General features: G+C 42.5%; 1 protein-coding gene across 4 annotated transcripts in view; it reads left to right on the top strand.

Moving 5' to 3' along the window:
- Nucleotides 1–16,187, top strand: part of sdccag8 (SHH signaling and ciliogenesis regulator sdccag8) — a 497,941-nt gene that overhangs the window by 54,678 nt on the left and 427,076 nt on the right. For all 4 annotated transcript variants that reach the window (XM_069930903.1, XM_069930905.1, XM_069930904.1 and 1 more), the window contains exons 6-7: nt 1,369–1,533; nt 1,759–1,823. In XM_069930903.1, the coding sequence (XP_069787004.1) occupies nt 1,369–1,533; nt 1,759–1,823 (230 nt within the window). The remainder of the gene's footprint in view (nt 1–1,368; nt 1,534–1,758; nt 1,824–16,187) is intronic.

Genomic DNA, 16,187 nt, shown 5'->3' with positions numbered 1-16,187 from the left:
TTCCTTAATAAAAGGAGGAACACTAAAAGTGGTATTTTAAAATAAATAGCCACTCTGACTACCTCTAAGGAAAGCAGGCAACTTTGTGTGTCCAGGGTAAAAGGTTAAACTTGATTAAGAAAGAAATCATCAAGGAAAACAGACTCCATAACTCTTAAGCAAGATAAGAGGGAGTTTCTGAAAACACCTGTATGAAGAAACAATGCTCTAAACATTGCTCTAAAACAGCTTTACAAAAGAAAGTTGTGAGTTTTAAAGAGGTCTGAAGACATGATTCAAAATGCTTCATAATTACTTCTGAACTGCAATTTAAAAATCTTCAAGTTCTACGTAAGATGTTTGATGCTAAAACACACATACACACACATACACAATGTTATTAATAGTTTAATAAATACAATTATTTTGCATTTACCATTGTCTGGTGAATTTTCCATTGCTGTTCCTTTGTTTATAACAAAATTTGTTGGTTCGTAATACAGGTAAACAGGGTGGTGAAGAAGGCATTTGACACACATACTTTTATCGATCAGGGTATTTGAGTACCAGAACTGGAACATCATGTTGCAACTGTACAAAATATTGGTGAGATAGCATTTGGAGTATTGTACGCAATTCTGATCACCCAGCTATCGGAAAAATGTTATTAAGCTGGAAGGTGTGCAGAAAAGGTTCACAAGAATGTTGCTGGTTCTGGTAGTCTTGAATCATAAGGAGAAGCAGATAGGCTGGCACATTTCTTTTGGAATGTCAGAGGCAAAGGGGATGGAGGGGGAGAGGTGGGTTGTTGGGGGAACCTAATATGAGGTGCATAGATAAAGTAAATCATCATCAGCTTTTCCCAGCATAGGGGAATCTTTTGTAAGAGGGCATGAATTTAAGTGAGATGGGAAAGATATAAGGGACCTGAAGGGCACCATCTTCACAGGGAGGGTAGTGGATATATGGAATAAGATGCCATAGGAAGTGGTAGAGGCAGAGACAATTGTAATGTTCAAAAGGTATTTTAGACAGGTATGTGAATGGGAAAGGTTATGAGGGACATGAGCCTAATGGACTAGCTTGGGCAGCATGAACAAGTTGCGCCAAATGGGCCTGCTTCTGTACTGTAGTACTCTGACTGTAACAGAGGGAACCATGTCTGTTTCAAACTTAGCCAAAATTTGAATACCTCCATTACTTTTTTTTTCCAATCATCTACTCTCTAGAAGTCTCTCAGCCTAGTTGTTTTGGTAAGTTTCTTCTGCACTGCTTCCAAAATGTTGCAGAATCCTTTTGTATCCCACAGGTAATACACTAAAATATACGTCACTTCCTTCAAGTTTACGTAATTTCTAATGTTTTATCACCTTTTAATAACTTTTTCAGCATTATTCAAAAACTGCTTCCCTGGTGGATCAAAAATCCACCAGAACACTCAAGATGCAAGAGACGTCTTCACCAGAGAAACAGCAGAATCAACCAGCTTTAACTCTACCACAAAAGGACAGCATTAGTATTGCGGAAGAAGTTAAAAAGTGGCAGCTGGAAGTAGTGAGTAATGTTTAATTTAGTGACTAAAACTACAAGATTCTGAAAAGTAAGAGTATTTTCAAACACAAATGCATGATAGATTAACTGAAAAAATTCTCAGCTATTTAAGTGGTAATTGTGGAAGGAAGCAATGTTTCTGCTCAGTACCTCTTATGTGTCCCAAGAAATGTCAAGTTGTAATGTGATTGGAAACCTTATTTCAAAGTTTCCTCATTTTTCCTTCAGGAAAATCTAGAGAATCTTTACCAAGGGAAGATGGCAACCGTTGAGCTTCAAGTTTCATTATTAAGGTACAGTAAAACTCCCCATAATCGGCATCTAAGGGAATTGCAGATGCCAGATATGCAAATTTTCCAGTTATCTGAGACTCATTCTTACAATGCCTAACTAATACACCTGCATTAAGAATAAACAGATATAGCTAAACCACGCCGATCACTCCGATCTCATCTTACAGCCCAATTATCGTACATAATCATAGAGAGAAAACAGAGCCAGATCAACTCACCACAAATGAAAATATTGAATAAATGGTCGCCAGGTTAACTCAAACTTAGAAGGGGATTCATAGACAGAGTTTCTAATTTTCTCTAAATTTAAACATAGTATAGTTTGGGTAAACCATTGGAAAACAGTGGGGGGATTTACCTCTTTCCAATTTAATAGTATAGATCTTCTAGCCATTAGTGTAAGAAAAGCAATCATATGATCCGCAGGAAGAGATAAATAAGTCAAATCTATCATAGGTAATCCAAAAATTGCAGTAATGGGATGTGGTTGTAAATCAATATTCAAAACAGTAGATATAATGGAAAAAATTTCCTTCCAATAATTCTGTAAAGAGGAACAGGACCAAAACATATGTGTAAGGGAAGCTATTTCCAATTGACATTTATCACATATAGGATTGATATGAGAATAAAAGCGATGGAGTTTATCTTTAGACATATGAGCTCTATGAACAACTTTAAACTGTATTAGTGAATGTTTTGCACATAGAGAAGAAGAGTTTACCAGTCGCAGAATTTTATTCCAATTTTCATTAGAAATATGAAGGTTGAGTTCTCTTTCCCAATCATTTTTAAACTTTTCAAAAGTCCCAGAATTTATTTTTGTAATTATATTATATAATTTAGATATCACACCTTTTGGAGGGAATTTTGAATATAGTATATCCTCTAAAACAGTCGTAGTCTCCCGATTGGGAAAAGAGGGTAAAGTCGAAACTAAGAAACTCCTAATCTGCAAATATCGAAAGAAATGAGATCGAGGTAAATCATATTTCATGGATAATTGTTCAAATGACATGAAAGAGTTATCCAAGAATAAATCCGAAAAGCATGTTATACCTTTAACTTTCCAGAGTAAATAAGCTTGATCAATTAGAGAGGGATGAAAAAGGAAATTTAGTACAATAGGAGTTTCCAAGATAAAATGACTTAGGCTAAAAAATCTCCAGAATTGAAACCATATACATAGTGTATGTTTAGCCATTGGATTATCAATTTGTTTATATAATTTAGTAAGAGTAAAAGGGAGAGCAGCTCCCAAAATAGAGCTAATTGAAAAATTTTGTATCGGTTTAATTTCTAAATTTACCCAATGGGGATTTAGAGATAATTCTGAATAATTCAACCAATACCTTAAGTAACTAATATTAATTGCCCAGTAATAAATTCTAAAATTGGGTAATGCCAACCCTCCCTCTAGTTTAGATTTCTGTAAATATTTTTTCCCCAATCTAGGATTCTTGTTTTGCCAGATATATGAGGACAATTTAGAATCGACCTTATCAAAAAAAGATTTAGGAACAAAAATAGGTATAGCTTGGAATATATATAAAAATTTAGGTAAGATCATCATCTTAATAGCATTAATTCGGCCTATCATGGATAGGGATAATGGTGACCAATTGGTAAGTAAACTGCCGAGCATGTCCAATAGAGGGAAAAAATTAGTCCTAAACAAATCTTTGTTTTTTAGTAATCTTAATCCCTAAATATATAAAATGGTCTCTAGCTATTTTAAAAGGTAAACTATCATAAATAGGGACCCATCCATTAAAAGGGAATAATTCACTTTTATTTAAATTCAGTTTATATCCCGAAAAATTACTAAATTGCGCTAATAAAGATAAAACGGCAGGAATAGAATTTTCAGGATTGGAAATATATAACAATAAATCATCTGCATATAATGATACTTTATGAATATCCCTGCAACGAATAATACCAGTAATATTGGGTGCTTCTCTGATAGCAATTGCCAAAGGTTCTAAAGCTAAGTTAAATAATAAAGGGCTAAGGGGGCACCCTTGCCTGGTGCCCCGAAATAATCGAAAATATGGCGATCTTTGGGTATTAGTAAAAACCGAGGCAACTGGGGAATTATAAAGAAGTTTAATCCAAGATATAAATATCGGACTAAAATTAAATTTTTCAAGAACTGTAAATAAATAAGGCCATTCTACTCTATCGAAGGCCTTCTCAGCATCTAGTGAAATAACACATTCTGAAGACTTATGTGAAGGAGTGTAAATAATATTCATCAATCTTCTAATATTAAAGGAAGAATAACGATTTTTAATGAATCCAGTCTGGTCTTCAGAGATAATATAAGGTAATATCTTCTCTAGCCTTGTCGCTAGAATTTTAGAGAAGATCTTAGAATCAACATTCAACAAAGAAATAAGTCTATAAGAAGAACATTCGGTCGGGTCTTTATTTTTTTTCAAAATTAGAGAAATCGTAGCTCTGTAAAATGATTGTGGTAGTTTACCCAATGTGATAGATTCATCAAACATCTTAATCAGCCAGGGAGAGAGAGTAGAAGAAAAAGCTTTATAAAATTCCACAGAATATCCATCGGGACCTGGTGCTTTCCCCGAGTTCAGTGAGAAAATAGTATTATTGATCTCCGAATCTGTAATGGGTTTACTTAATTCTAAGTTATCTTGAGGTAATACTTTTGGGAATTTCAAATGTTCTAAAAAATTAAACATATTACTAAGGTCTTGAGGGGATTCTGTACTATATAAGGATATATAAAAATTTTGGAAAGATTGATTTATCTCTTCCTGGTTAACAGTCAGTTCTCCATTCTGTTTGCGAATCTCCACAATTTGGCGTCTAGCTGAAATATTCTTCAGATGATTAGCCAACAGTTTACCCGATTTCTCACTATGCACATAAAAATCAGATTTAGATCTAATTACTTGTTTTTCAATCGAAGATGTAAGTAACAAATTATATTCCATCTGCAGTTAAATTCTTTGTTTGTAAAGTTCTTCAGTAGGATCAGTCACATATTTCTTATCAATGTCTTTAATCTTCTCAACCAATAGATGAATCTTGTTTTTGATGCATTTCTTCAAAGCTACTGAGTAAGAAATAATTTGACCACGAATATAAGCCTTGAATGTATCCCACAATATTCCATAAGAAATTTCCGTAGTGTAATTTGTTGAAAAGAAAAAGTTAATTTGTTCTTTCATAAATTTAACAGTCTAAATCTTGCAATAATGTAACATCAAAACACCAGTGCTTAATAGTAGAAACAGAGTCTTTGAATTTAAGAGAGAGTTGTAATGGAGAGTGATCCGAAATGGCTATAATGTCATACTTACAAGCAGTTACAAGTGGAATAAAACGTGAATCAATAAAAAAGTGATCAATTCTCGAGTATGAATGGTATACATGAGAAAAAAAGGAAAACTCTTTATCTGTCGGGTGAAGAAATCTCCAAATATCAACAGCTCCAATATGTAGCCGATTTATTCGGTAGGAGCTGTGAAGGTTTCAACCTATCTAGCAGGGGATTCAGACAACAGTTAGAATCCCCACCCATTATTAAATGATATTCATTTAGATTGGGTAAAATAGTAAACAAAGATCTAAAAAACTCAGGGTGATCTACATTCGGGGCATAAACATTAACCATGACAACCTTAATATTGAATAATAACCCAGTAACCAATAAAAATCTGCCATTAGGGTCTACAGTGATGTCATGTTGAACAAATGTAATAGAGGGATCAATAAAAATAGATACACCTCGAGTCTTAGAGCATGAGTTGGCATGAAATTGTGGGCCTTTCCAAGATTTAAAAAAACGCAGATTATCCTCCTTCCTCACATGAGTCTCCTGTAAAAAAATAATCTGTGCTTTCAGTCTCTGGAATACTTTAAAGACCTTCCTCCTTTTAAACATGTTGTTTAGACCATTAGCATTCCAAGAGACAAAATTAATGTTTTGATCCATTACTTAGGTCAACCCTCCAGTATATAAAGGGTTAACCAAAGCAGGGACCCATGCGCCCGGAAGAAGAATTAAGATATAAGGAAGGACCGGAAATGACGACGTGTCAGCCATATCTGTAGTTCTAAAAGAAAAATCAAGAAAAAACAAAAGAAAATGAAACATAAAAACCCCTGAAGGAAAAACAAAACCCACCCCCCACCCACAAAGCCCCCCATCTGACCAGAGAATGATCAGAGAAAAAAGAAGAGATAATACTAAACCTACCCCCATGTCTTCAGACGGCAGCTCCAAAATATTAAGATAAGATCCACCACCTAAACTTATAAAAAGGATAACTCAAGCTAAAATCAAATACTAAATATTGAAAGAAAAATATTTAAAAGGAAATAAAAGAAAAATCGTAATTGTGTAGTACCTACTGATAAAACAAAGTCATAAAGAGTTAAATCATTTTAAAATTAGTTTATGAAGAAAGACAAAGAGAAAATGGCGAATGTAAAAAAAAACCATGAAAAGTTTTAATAAACAAAAAATAAAAAATCGCCATTTTCAGTAATTCAGAAATAAAATAGTAAAGAATATAATCATATTATTAGTATAGATTAATATAAAATTAAACATACACTTATATATTTAAAAAAAAATTTCTCACAGAGGAGAAAGAAAATATATAAAAATGTGTTAAAGATGAACAGGATAATTAGAGCTATAATGATCTATTACTTTTCGAATGGTCAGAAATCAGAATCTGACTATTAACCTGAAAAAGACCGATATCTACCGCATTTTTTATCGGTCACTCGGGCTGAGAGGTCGCGCTAGATGGGAAATTAGCCGACAGGTAGTTCCGTGCTGCAGACACGGAGTCGAATATTTGACGAGCTTGGTTCTCCGGAGAAATCCTGAGCCTCGCAGGATACAGGAGCGCAGGTTTCAGTTTCTTCTCAAAACATTCGGACATCAGATCTTTAAACAGTCTTCGAGCGCGTACTACCTCCGGACTAAAATCTTCATAGGCTCTTAGACTAAAGCCACGAACAGTCACATTTCCAAGTCTTCTGGCTGTACGAATCAATCTATCCTTTGTACTCACGTAATGCATATGGACCATCACCACTCTGGGTTTGGAAGCTTCAGCATTTCGGTTCCAGATACAATGTACTCTATCAAGTAGCGGTGGATCAGCAGGGAATTCGGATGGGTATGCTTCTTTTAAAAGCTCGGCAAAAAACATCAGGAGATCTCCTTTCTCAATGCCTTCAGGAATTCCAACCAAACGAATATTTTGTCTTCTGGAACGGTTCTCTGAATCAATGCCTTTCAGCTGGAGTGCTTCTAGTTGTTTAATTGCTTTGGAAAGTTTCTGTTCGACCTCAGTCAGTCTAATCTCTTTTTGTTGAACTTCAGTTTGAAGAGCTGCAATTAAGGTATGTTGTTTTTTGGCTTCAGCTTCTGAGGCAATTAAAGCTGTACGAAGTTCAGCTAGGTCTTTTTTGCGACAAACATCTTTGAATTCATCACAAAAGAATTTTAAAAAGTCAGTGAAGGTCATCTCACTTAGTTTAATGTCTGGTTGTTTCTTCTCTCGGCCGTTACCTTCTTCTGCCCGGGTTTTAGCTCGTGTAGCTTTTCCTTCAGTCATTTCTTCAAAATTTTCAGACTCAAGTATAATTAGAGAAATAATAAAGATCTTTCTGACTTCTGTGAAGTTAGTTCAAAGGTGGATACAGGTTAAAAATAGTATATTTTATGGAGCAAAAACCAAAACGTGTTCACTCCATGAGCGCCACCTGGAGACCAAGACTGAATCGGCGTGGTTTAGCTATATCTGTAGGTTTTTTTTAAAGTTTTTTTTAAAGTTTTTTTTAATTCAGATTTGTTTTTTCTTCTTTTTTGGGGTTTTTTTTCTCTCTTTTTTCATATATTGTTATTAATTATATCTTTTTTTTAGAGATAGTTCACACCCTAAACTGATTAAAATTTTTTTTTATGATATATTTTTATTCTGTAATATTATTGTTTAATATCTCTGTATTAATTCATTACTTACTATGTATTTTTTTTATATCTCTTTGAACTGTATGTGTTTATAAATTATAATAATAATAATAAAAAGATTGAAAAAGAAAGAAAAAAATAAACAGTTTAAAAGACAAAAGGCAGTGCAAAATGTAAAGTAACTTAAAAAAGAAATCAGTTTTATAATCCATAATTATGTAAAGTTCACTTTAATCTGCTAATTCCCAGAACTTAAAAAATGTATATTTGAATTCGAGCCCCTGGTAATAGCATTGTGCTAACTACTAGGTTAACTGTGCCACCATCATAATTACCACCCCCCCACCACCTCAAGTTTACAGTTAAAGCCTGACTAAGATACTTAATAATATACTAATGGAGATAAAGGCTCATTCCAAGTAGGGATAGGAATAGGGAGACAGTTTGGAAGAGTCGCCCCAGCGGTGAGCAGCATTGGCTGGCTCGTCACCCTGGATGATGACAGAATCACGGTTCAGGAGGTTGTCAAAGCATTCCTTCTGATGGGTGTTGACTACCTGCCTATACATAATAAGTTTTCCTCCATTCTTGGGTGTTCACTGAATAGATTCTTGCATTTTTGGACACATGTATTATCAGTGAGTTAATGGACCTTTAGCTCTTTCTACCAATGATCTATTCACTAAATCACGGATTTTCTGGTTTTACTTTGCAAATGAATGAAGTTTGCTGGGGTCTGGGTATTCTAATCCATGCATCATTCAAAAGTTAATAGGTAGGCCTAACAGTAGTTAACATGGCAAATGGCATCTGGCCTCTATTATAACCAAAGTTGTTATCATTTTAAAATGGCATTGGAGGGATTTGTTTTGGTTGTACAGAATGTTGGTGAGATCACATCTGGAATATGGTGCAGTTTTAGTGCTGTTACCTTGAAAGGATACAATTTAATTTGAGGCAGTTGAAAGAAGATTCACTGTACTAATTCCTTGCATGATAGGGTTATATTGAGTAAGGTTACAAAATAAGGGGCTAGTAATTTAAAACTGAGGTGTGTAGAAATGTTTTCACTGAGGGTAGAAAATCTCTGACATTCTCTGCCTCAGAGAGTAGTGCAGTCAGATCATTATCCTTGCTCTTGCACTTACAATCTAATAGGCACCAGTGCCTGGATTGGTGGGGTTGCTATGAGTCCGCTAATGAAACAATGCCTTGGTAACTGGCGTGGACTTGTAGGGCCGAGATGGCCTGTTTCCATGCCATAAACTGTTATGTGGTTATATGCGGTTATGACATTGTGTTCCAAATACTTTGTCAAGTGGAGGATTCGGTTGGAATTGATTTTACTGTAGCGGCAGTAACAATGAAAGAGACTCGCAGAGACCGCATTGGATGCTCCCAACGACTGTTTATTTCAAATCCCATACGCGCCCCTTCAAAGGCAGCGTGAGCTCCCCCCCCGCGTGAGCGGTTACATCATAACGGCTGCCCAAGGCGCGTGCTGGGCTGGAACCACGAGGCAAGGAGGACCCCCGACGGTGCCATCTTCTCATGGCTGTCCTGCCACGTGGTGGTACAAGCAGGGCCGGTTCGCCACGAGAAATGTGCGCTGCCACACAAACCACCCCCCCCACCCCCGAACTGGCTTACGCAGCCCGCTGCTTGGGCGGACGGCCTCGACGCTTGGGCTGAACCATTTGAACCAGTTGTGAGAGGTCGAAGTGTGCTGCCTTTTGGCGCTCTACTGTAAACAGTGCATTTTTTCCCCCAGTGTCTAATGTAAAAGTCTTGCCAGACTACTGGAGGACTTTGTACTGGCCCTCGTAAGGGCGCTGCGAAGGTGCAGTGTGTGGTCCGCGCTGAACAAAAATGAATTCTGCTGAGTCCAGCTCTTTGGGAAGGTGGGCTGGTCGGGTGCTGTGATGCGTAAGAGGTGGGGGGGGGGGCCAGCGAGGCAAGCTTGCTGCGGAGGTCCGCCAGTAGGTTTGGGTGCTTGGTCATAGAGTCGGATAACGGGCCGAAGAACTCACCAGGCAACGAGAGTGGCGCCCTGTGCACTAATTCTGCAAATGACTCCTGTAGATCCTCCTTGGGTGCTGTTCTGATGCCAAGAGGGACTCAGGGTAGCTTGTCTGCCCAGCTGGGACTTATGATGTGAACCATAAGGGCTGACTTCAGGTGGCGGTGAAATCTCTCCACCAGGCCATTGGCTTGTGGGTGATGCGCTGTGGTGTGGTGGAGTTTAACCTCCAGTAGGTTCGCCAACTGAGTCCAGAGGGTGGAGGTGATCTGGACGCCCCTGTCACTGGTAATGTGCGCCGGAACTCCGAACCTGGTGATCCAGTGGGCGATCAAGTTCCTGGCGCACATTTCGGCGGAAGTCTCCTTGATGGGGATGGCTTCCAGCCATCTTGTCGTCTGGTCGACCACCGTAAGCAGGTTGCGCGCCACCCTGGACACCAGCAGGGGGCCCATGATGTCAACATGTATGTGTTGGAACATTTTGACTGCTGGGTTGAACTGCTGAATCGGAGCCTGCGAATGCTGGTGGACCTTGGAGCTTTGGCACTGAGTGCAGCTCCTCGCCATCTTAGCTACCTCCTTCTTGAGCCCATGCCACACGAACCGCTCCGCCACCATTTGCACTGATGCCTTCACCAAGGGGTGTGCTAGATCATGCACCATGCCGAAGGCTCGCGGGACTTCCGGGCGTGGTGAACCGGTGGAGACGTTGCAGAGCAGCGTGTCTGGGCTGCCCAGCAACCGAATGTCCTGGATGTGGAGCCCCGAAATGGCAGTACGGAGAGCCTGCAGCTCCACATCTTCCCTCTGCGCCTGTGCCAGTTGGGTGTAGTTGAGGTCAGAGGCGAGGGTGTTGATTTCTGGACGGGAGAGCACATCCGCCACGACGTTGTTTCTACCTGCCCTGTGCCGGATGTCGGTGGTGAACTCTGACATATAGGAGAGATGGTGTTGCTGGCGAGCTGACAACGGATCCTTGGCCATTCCGAGGGCCTGCGTGTGAGGCTTGTGGTCAGTGAATGCAGTGAATGGCCTGCCCTCCAGGAAGTACCGGAAGTGTCGGATGGCTAGGTACAGGGCAAGGAGCTCCCAGTCGAAGGCGCTGTACTTGAATTCTGGTGGTCAAAGGTGCCTGCTAAAGAAGGCTAGCGGGCGCCACTCTCTGTCGACCCACTGCTCTAGTACGTCCCCAATGGCCATGGCGGAGGCGTCTACTGAGAGTGCAGTATATGCCTCCGGACGCGGGTGAACCAATAAGGTGGCGCTGGCCAGTACGTCCTTTGTCGCCGCAAAAGTGCCCTCTGCCTCTTCCGACCAAACCAGGACTTTGTCTTTAGGGGCGATCAATGAGAACAGTGGGCGCATGATGTGGGCGCCGTCGGGGATGAAATGATGATAAAAGTTCACCATGCCTATGAAGTCTTGCAGGACCGTGAGGGTGGTGCGGTTGGGGAACTGCTGCACGGCTGCGACTTTTTCTGGTGCTGGGGCGGCTCCTGCTGCCGAGATGGTGTGTCCCAGGAACTGCAGCATCTGCTTGTCGAACTGGCACTTGGCCATGTTGATTGAGAGGCTGAATTCCGCCAGGTGGGCAAACAGGGTGCGGAGATGGGCCTTTTGCTCCTCTTGGTCACGACTGGTGATAAGGATGTCATCGAGGTATATAAACACAAATTCCAGGTCCCTGCTCACTGCATCCAAGAGGCGCTGAAAAGTCTGGTCCACGTTTTTAAGTCCGAAAGGCATGCGCAAGAATTCGAACAGCCCAAACGGGGTGATGATGCTATCTTACCAATGTCCTTGGGGTGGACTGCGATTTGATGATTGACCTAAACCAGGTTGACTTTTGAGAAGATCTGGGCGCTGTGGAGGTTGGCTATAAAGTCTTGGATGTGAGGGGTTGGATACCTGTCCGGCGTAGTCGCGTCATTCAGGTGCCAATAATCCCCACAGGTTCGCCAGCCTCTGGAAGATTTGGGCACCACGTGAAGAGGGGATGCCCGGGGGCAGTCAGAACGGCGGACGATACAACTCCTGCAGGCAAGAGAACTCCTCCTTGGCTAACTGCAACTTCTTAGGTGGAAGTCGTCGGGCCTTGGCGTGCAGCGGGGAGCCTTGCATGGAGATAAGGTGGTAGACCCGTGCTGGGGCAAGGCGGCGGTGAACTGCGGCTGCAAGATGGAGGGGAACTCATCGAGTATGCTGGAATACTCGACACTGGGAGCGGTGTTGGTGGCTATTTCGGGCTTGCAGGTGTCCGTGGCATCAAGGCGGACTAAGTGGAATGTGCTGGCGTTAACCAGTCTTTTGCCCTTCACGTCTACTAGCAGGCCATGTGCTCTGAGAAAGTCAGCCCCCAACAGCGCTGTACCCACTAAGGCCAGCTCGAACCTCCAGCGGAACTTGTCTTTCCCGATCTGGATCTGCGCCCTGCGGATGCTGAAAGTCTTGATGGCGGAACCGTTGGCTACCCACAAGGGCCTCATGCTCGGGTGCGGTCGGGAGCAAGATGCTCAGCTCCACTCCTGTGTCCACCAGGAAACGCCGGCCAGTGAACTTATTGGTGATGTGGAGGAGGCTGTTCTCGTGGCTAGCCGCCGCAGCCATCAACGACGGCTGGCTGAGTTGTTTCCCTGGTAGGTACAGGGCTGCCTGCACCTATGAACGGGCTCCCCAGCGTTGGTGATAGAAGCACCAGGTAGGGTGCTCCTCCTCTGGTTTGTGCTTGGGTGGGGGGGGGGTGGGGGATGCTGTGACTGGCTGGCTCCTGGACAGGTGGCCTGGCTGAGGGCGGCTTCATTCTCTCTCTTGGTTCGCCAGAGGGTATCTGCTCGGGCTTCGTCCGCCAGCAGGAGCTGAATGTTTTTGGGCATCTGCTCCAAGAAGATCTGGCGGAACAAGAAACAGGTCTTGTGATCCTCCGCCAGTGCAAGCATCTCCTCCATCAGGGCCGATACTTTCGGTCTCCCAATCCGTCCAGATGCAGCAGTCTGGAGGCGTGCTGTTGTGGAGAGAGACCAAATGTGCCCAGGAGTTTTTTGAGGGCAGGGTATTTACCCTCAGCTGGTGGGTTGTGGATGAGATCGTCCACCCTGGCTGCAGTCTCCTCGTCGAGCATGCTCACAATGTGGTAAAACATTTAGTGTCTGAGGAAATGTTCCTGAGACAAAACTGCGCCTCCGCCTACCCGAACCACGTATGCGGGCGATGAGTCCAGAAGGAGGGCAGTTTCACAGCGACTGCATTGATCTCGGGGGATCCATGCTGGGAGACCAGAAAAATGTCTGGGCTCGTTTGGGTCACCAATGTAGCGGCAGCTGCAATGAAAGAGACTCGCGGCTACCACGTTGGATGCTCTCAATGACTGTTTATTTCAAATCCTGCGTGCGCCCCTTTAAGGGCAGCATGAGCTCTGCGCCGCATGAGCAGTGATGTCATAACGGCTGCCTGAGGTGCGCGCTGGGCTGGAACCACAAGACAAAGAGGACCCCTGACGGCGGTACAAGCGGGGCCGGTTCGCCACAAGAATGTGCACCGCCACATGACCAACTTTCTTTTCCATTGGTACAGCTTGCTCAGCAGTTATGTCTTTTCCAACTTGAAGTAGCACAGGAGGGTCATTATTTTTCCATATTGAATGTGCCGCAAGATTTTTTTTTCCCTCGTGATCAGAGAGAAATTTTCCCTGGCCACATCCAAAGAATCTGAAATTACACACCGTTGACTCTTGAGTAATTTAAAGTAACTGTCCTCAATTGGCTTTTTGGGTTGATTTTAATTATTTTTTGGTATGTTTACATATTTTTGATGATTCTATTTAGCAATAGCAAAACCAAAATGGACTAATAATCATTGGATAATCTCATCAGCAGGGTCCAACTACTTCAAAGTATGGTGAAGTTGTGAGCAAGCAATGAGTTGCTGGAGAAGCTTGGTGAGTCAGGCAGCATCCATGCATAGAAATGGTCAGTCAAAATTTAAGGACTTGATAAAGGGTCCCCAACTGAATTCTCGATTGACCATTTCTACCCCTGAATCACTGAGCCCCTCCAGCAGCTCATTATTTGCTCAAGATTCCAGGGCCTGCAGTTTTTGTATTCTCTCTGGTGAAATGTTATTTACTTTTATACTGCAATAGCATTATTCATCTCCAATAGTGCTACTCATTTAAGATTTAATCATCCGAAAGGGCCAACCAAAACTGGACAATTTACATGATTGTGCAATTGTGACAACACAGAATAAGAACAGTGGAGGAAGGTGCTGACATTTGAACGAGGAAGGATCTCTTTAAACGACATCAAACTGGAAAATTAATTAAATTAATTCCCATTAATTGAAAATGATCAATTGCACTCTGTCAATATCATCATGCTTTAAGGTGAGACTATTTGATCCCATTCCTATTACTGTCAGAATTGATTTATGGAAGTCCCACACAATAACATGCTGTAAACTTCAGTGGGAAAGTTTGGCTCAGTTCATGATTAATTTAACTGTTTGCTGACAGTTCTGAATCTCAAAACTGTGCTGCAAAAATTCCACCAGTTTGTGGGCTTTGCAACGAGAGGGGCTGGCATGCTGGACCTTGTGTACACAAACGTCCTCGATGCGTATCGGGCAGAGCCCTGCCCCACCTCAGCTACTCAGACCACATCTTTGTAATGCTAATCCCAGCGTACAGACCACTCATCAGATACTCCAGACCAGCCACTAAGCAGGTAACGACCTGGTCGGCAGGAGCCATCTGTGCCCTTCAGGACTGCTTCAAGACTGTCAGATGTTTTACGGAGCAGCAATGGATGAAGATCACATCAAGTTAGAGGAGTACACGACGTCAGTGATCAGCTATTTTAGCAAGTGCACTGATGACGTCCCCGTGCTGAAGACTATCATGGATGATTACAGATGTGCGTGTGAACTGTGACTATGCTTTCAGAGCAGGTAACAGGGCAGTCTTGGCCAAGGCAAGAGCCAAACTGTTCAAGGGCATCAGGGAGGCCAAGAGGGCTCATACGCAGCGGATTCAGAGTCATTTCCAGGACAGTGGCGACACACATCCGTGCCATCATCAACCACAAAGCCACACCAGCTGCCTGAGCTGGGGATGCCTCCCTCCCGGATGCTTTAAATGATTTCAATGCAGGCTTTGAGACGAAAATGATGTGGAGGCGAGGAAGTCCCTACCTCCTCCATATGAGCAGGCACTGCATCTCACAAAGGCTGAAGTGAGAAGGATGCTGCTCAAGGTCCACCCTCGTAAGGCTGCGGGACCAGATAACATCACTGTCTGGATGCTCAGAGGATGTGCAGACCAACTAGCGGATGTCCTCACAGACATCTTTAACATGTCCCTGAGCAGCGCCGACGTGCCAAAATGCTTCAAGGTTTCCACATTCAGCCCTGTGCAGAAGAAGCCCTCGGTGTCTTGTCATAATGGCTACTGTTCTGTAGCACTCAAGTCCACTGTCATGGCACTTCGAGAAGCTAGTTATGGAGCACATCAAGACTTAGCTTCCCCTTTCACTGGACCCCCCTGCAGTTTGCGTGCCGTCCCAACTAATCTAATGAACATGCCATTGCTACCAGGCTCCACCTACCCTTCACCCACCTGGAAAATAAAAACTCGTATGTTCGAATGCTGTTCATAGACTTAAGGTCAGCATTCAACATAATCATACCACAGCATCTGATTAGGACGTTGAACCTGTTGGGCCTAAATACCTTCCACTTTAACTGGATCCTTGACTTTCTGACTGGAAGACTTCAGTCTGTCCGATCAGAAGCAGCATGTCCAACATTATCACACTGAGCTCAGGGCCCCCCCCCCCGGGATGCATGCTAAGCCCACTGCTGTTAACCCTCCTCACCCTCAACTGTGCAGCGATACACAATTGTAACCACATCATCAAGTTCGCTGACAGCATGACCATGGTAGAGCTCATCAGAGAGGAAGTGACTAATCACTAATGGACTGGTGCAGAGACAACAACCTATACCTGAACGTCAACAAAACAAAGGAGCTGGTAGTTGACTACAGGAGAGTCCAGAGGGACCACTCTCCACTGACCATCGACGGCTCCACCATCGAATAGTCAAGAGCACCAAATTCCTTGACGTGCACCTGGCAGAGAATCTCTCCTGGTCGCCCAACTCCAGATCCATTGCCAAGAAGGCCCTACAACACCTTTAGTTTCTGCAGAGGTTAAGTAAAGTTCAGCTTCCACCCTCCAGCCTCACTACATTATGCATCCTATGTAACTGCATCACCAGCTGGTTTGGGAACTGTACCATCTCAGAACGCAAGTCCCTGCAGCAGATAGTAAGGACTCCTGTGGGGATCATTGGGGTCTCTCTCCCTGCCATGATGGACA

Source organism: Narcine bancroftii, chromosome 4, assembly GCF_036971445.1.
Source record: "Narcine bancroftii isolate sNarBan1 chromosome 4, sNarBan1.hap1, whole genome shotgun sequence".
In the NCBI taxonomy this organism is placed as follows: domain Eukaryota; kingdom Metazoa; phylum Chordata; class Chondrichthyes; order Torpediniformes; family Narcinidae; genus Narcine; species Narcine bancroftii.
This window is presented reverse-complemented; position numbering and strand designations above follow the sequence as displayed.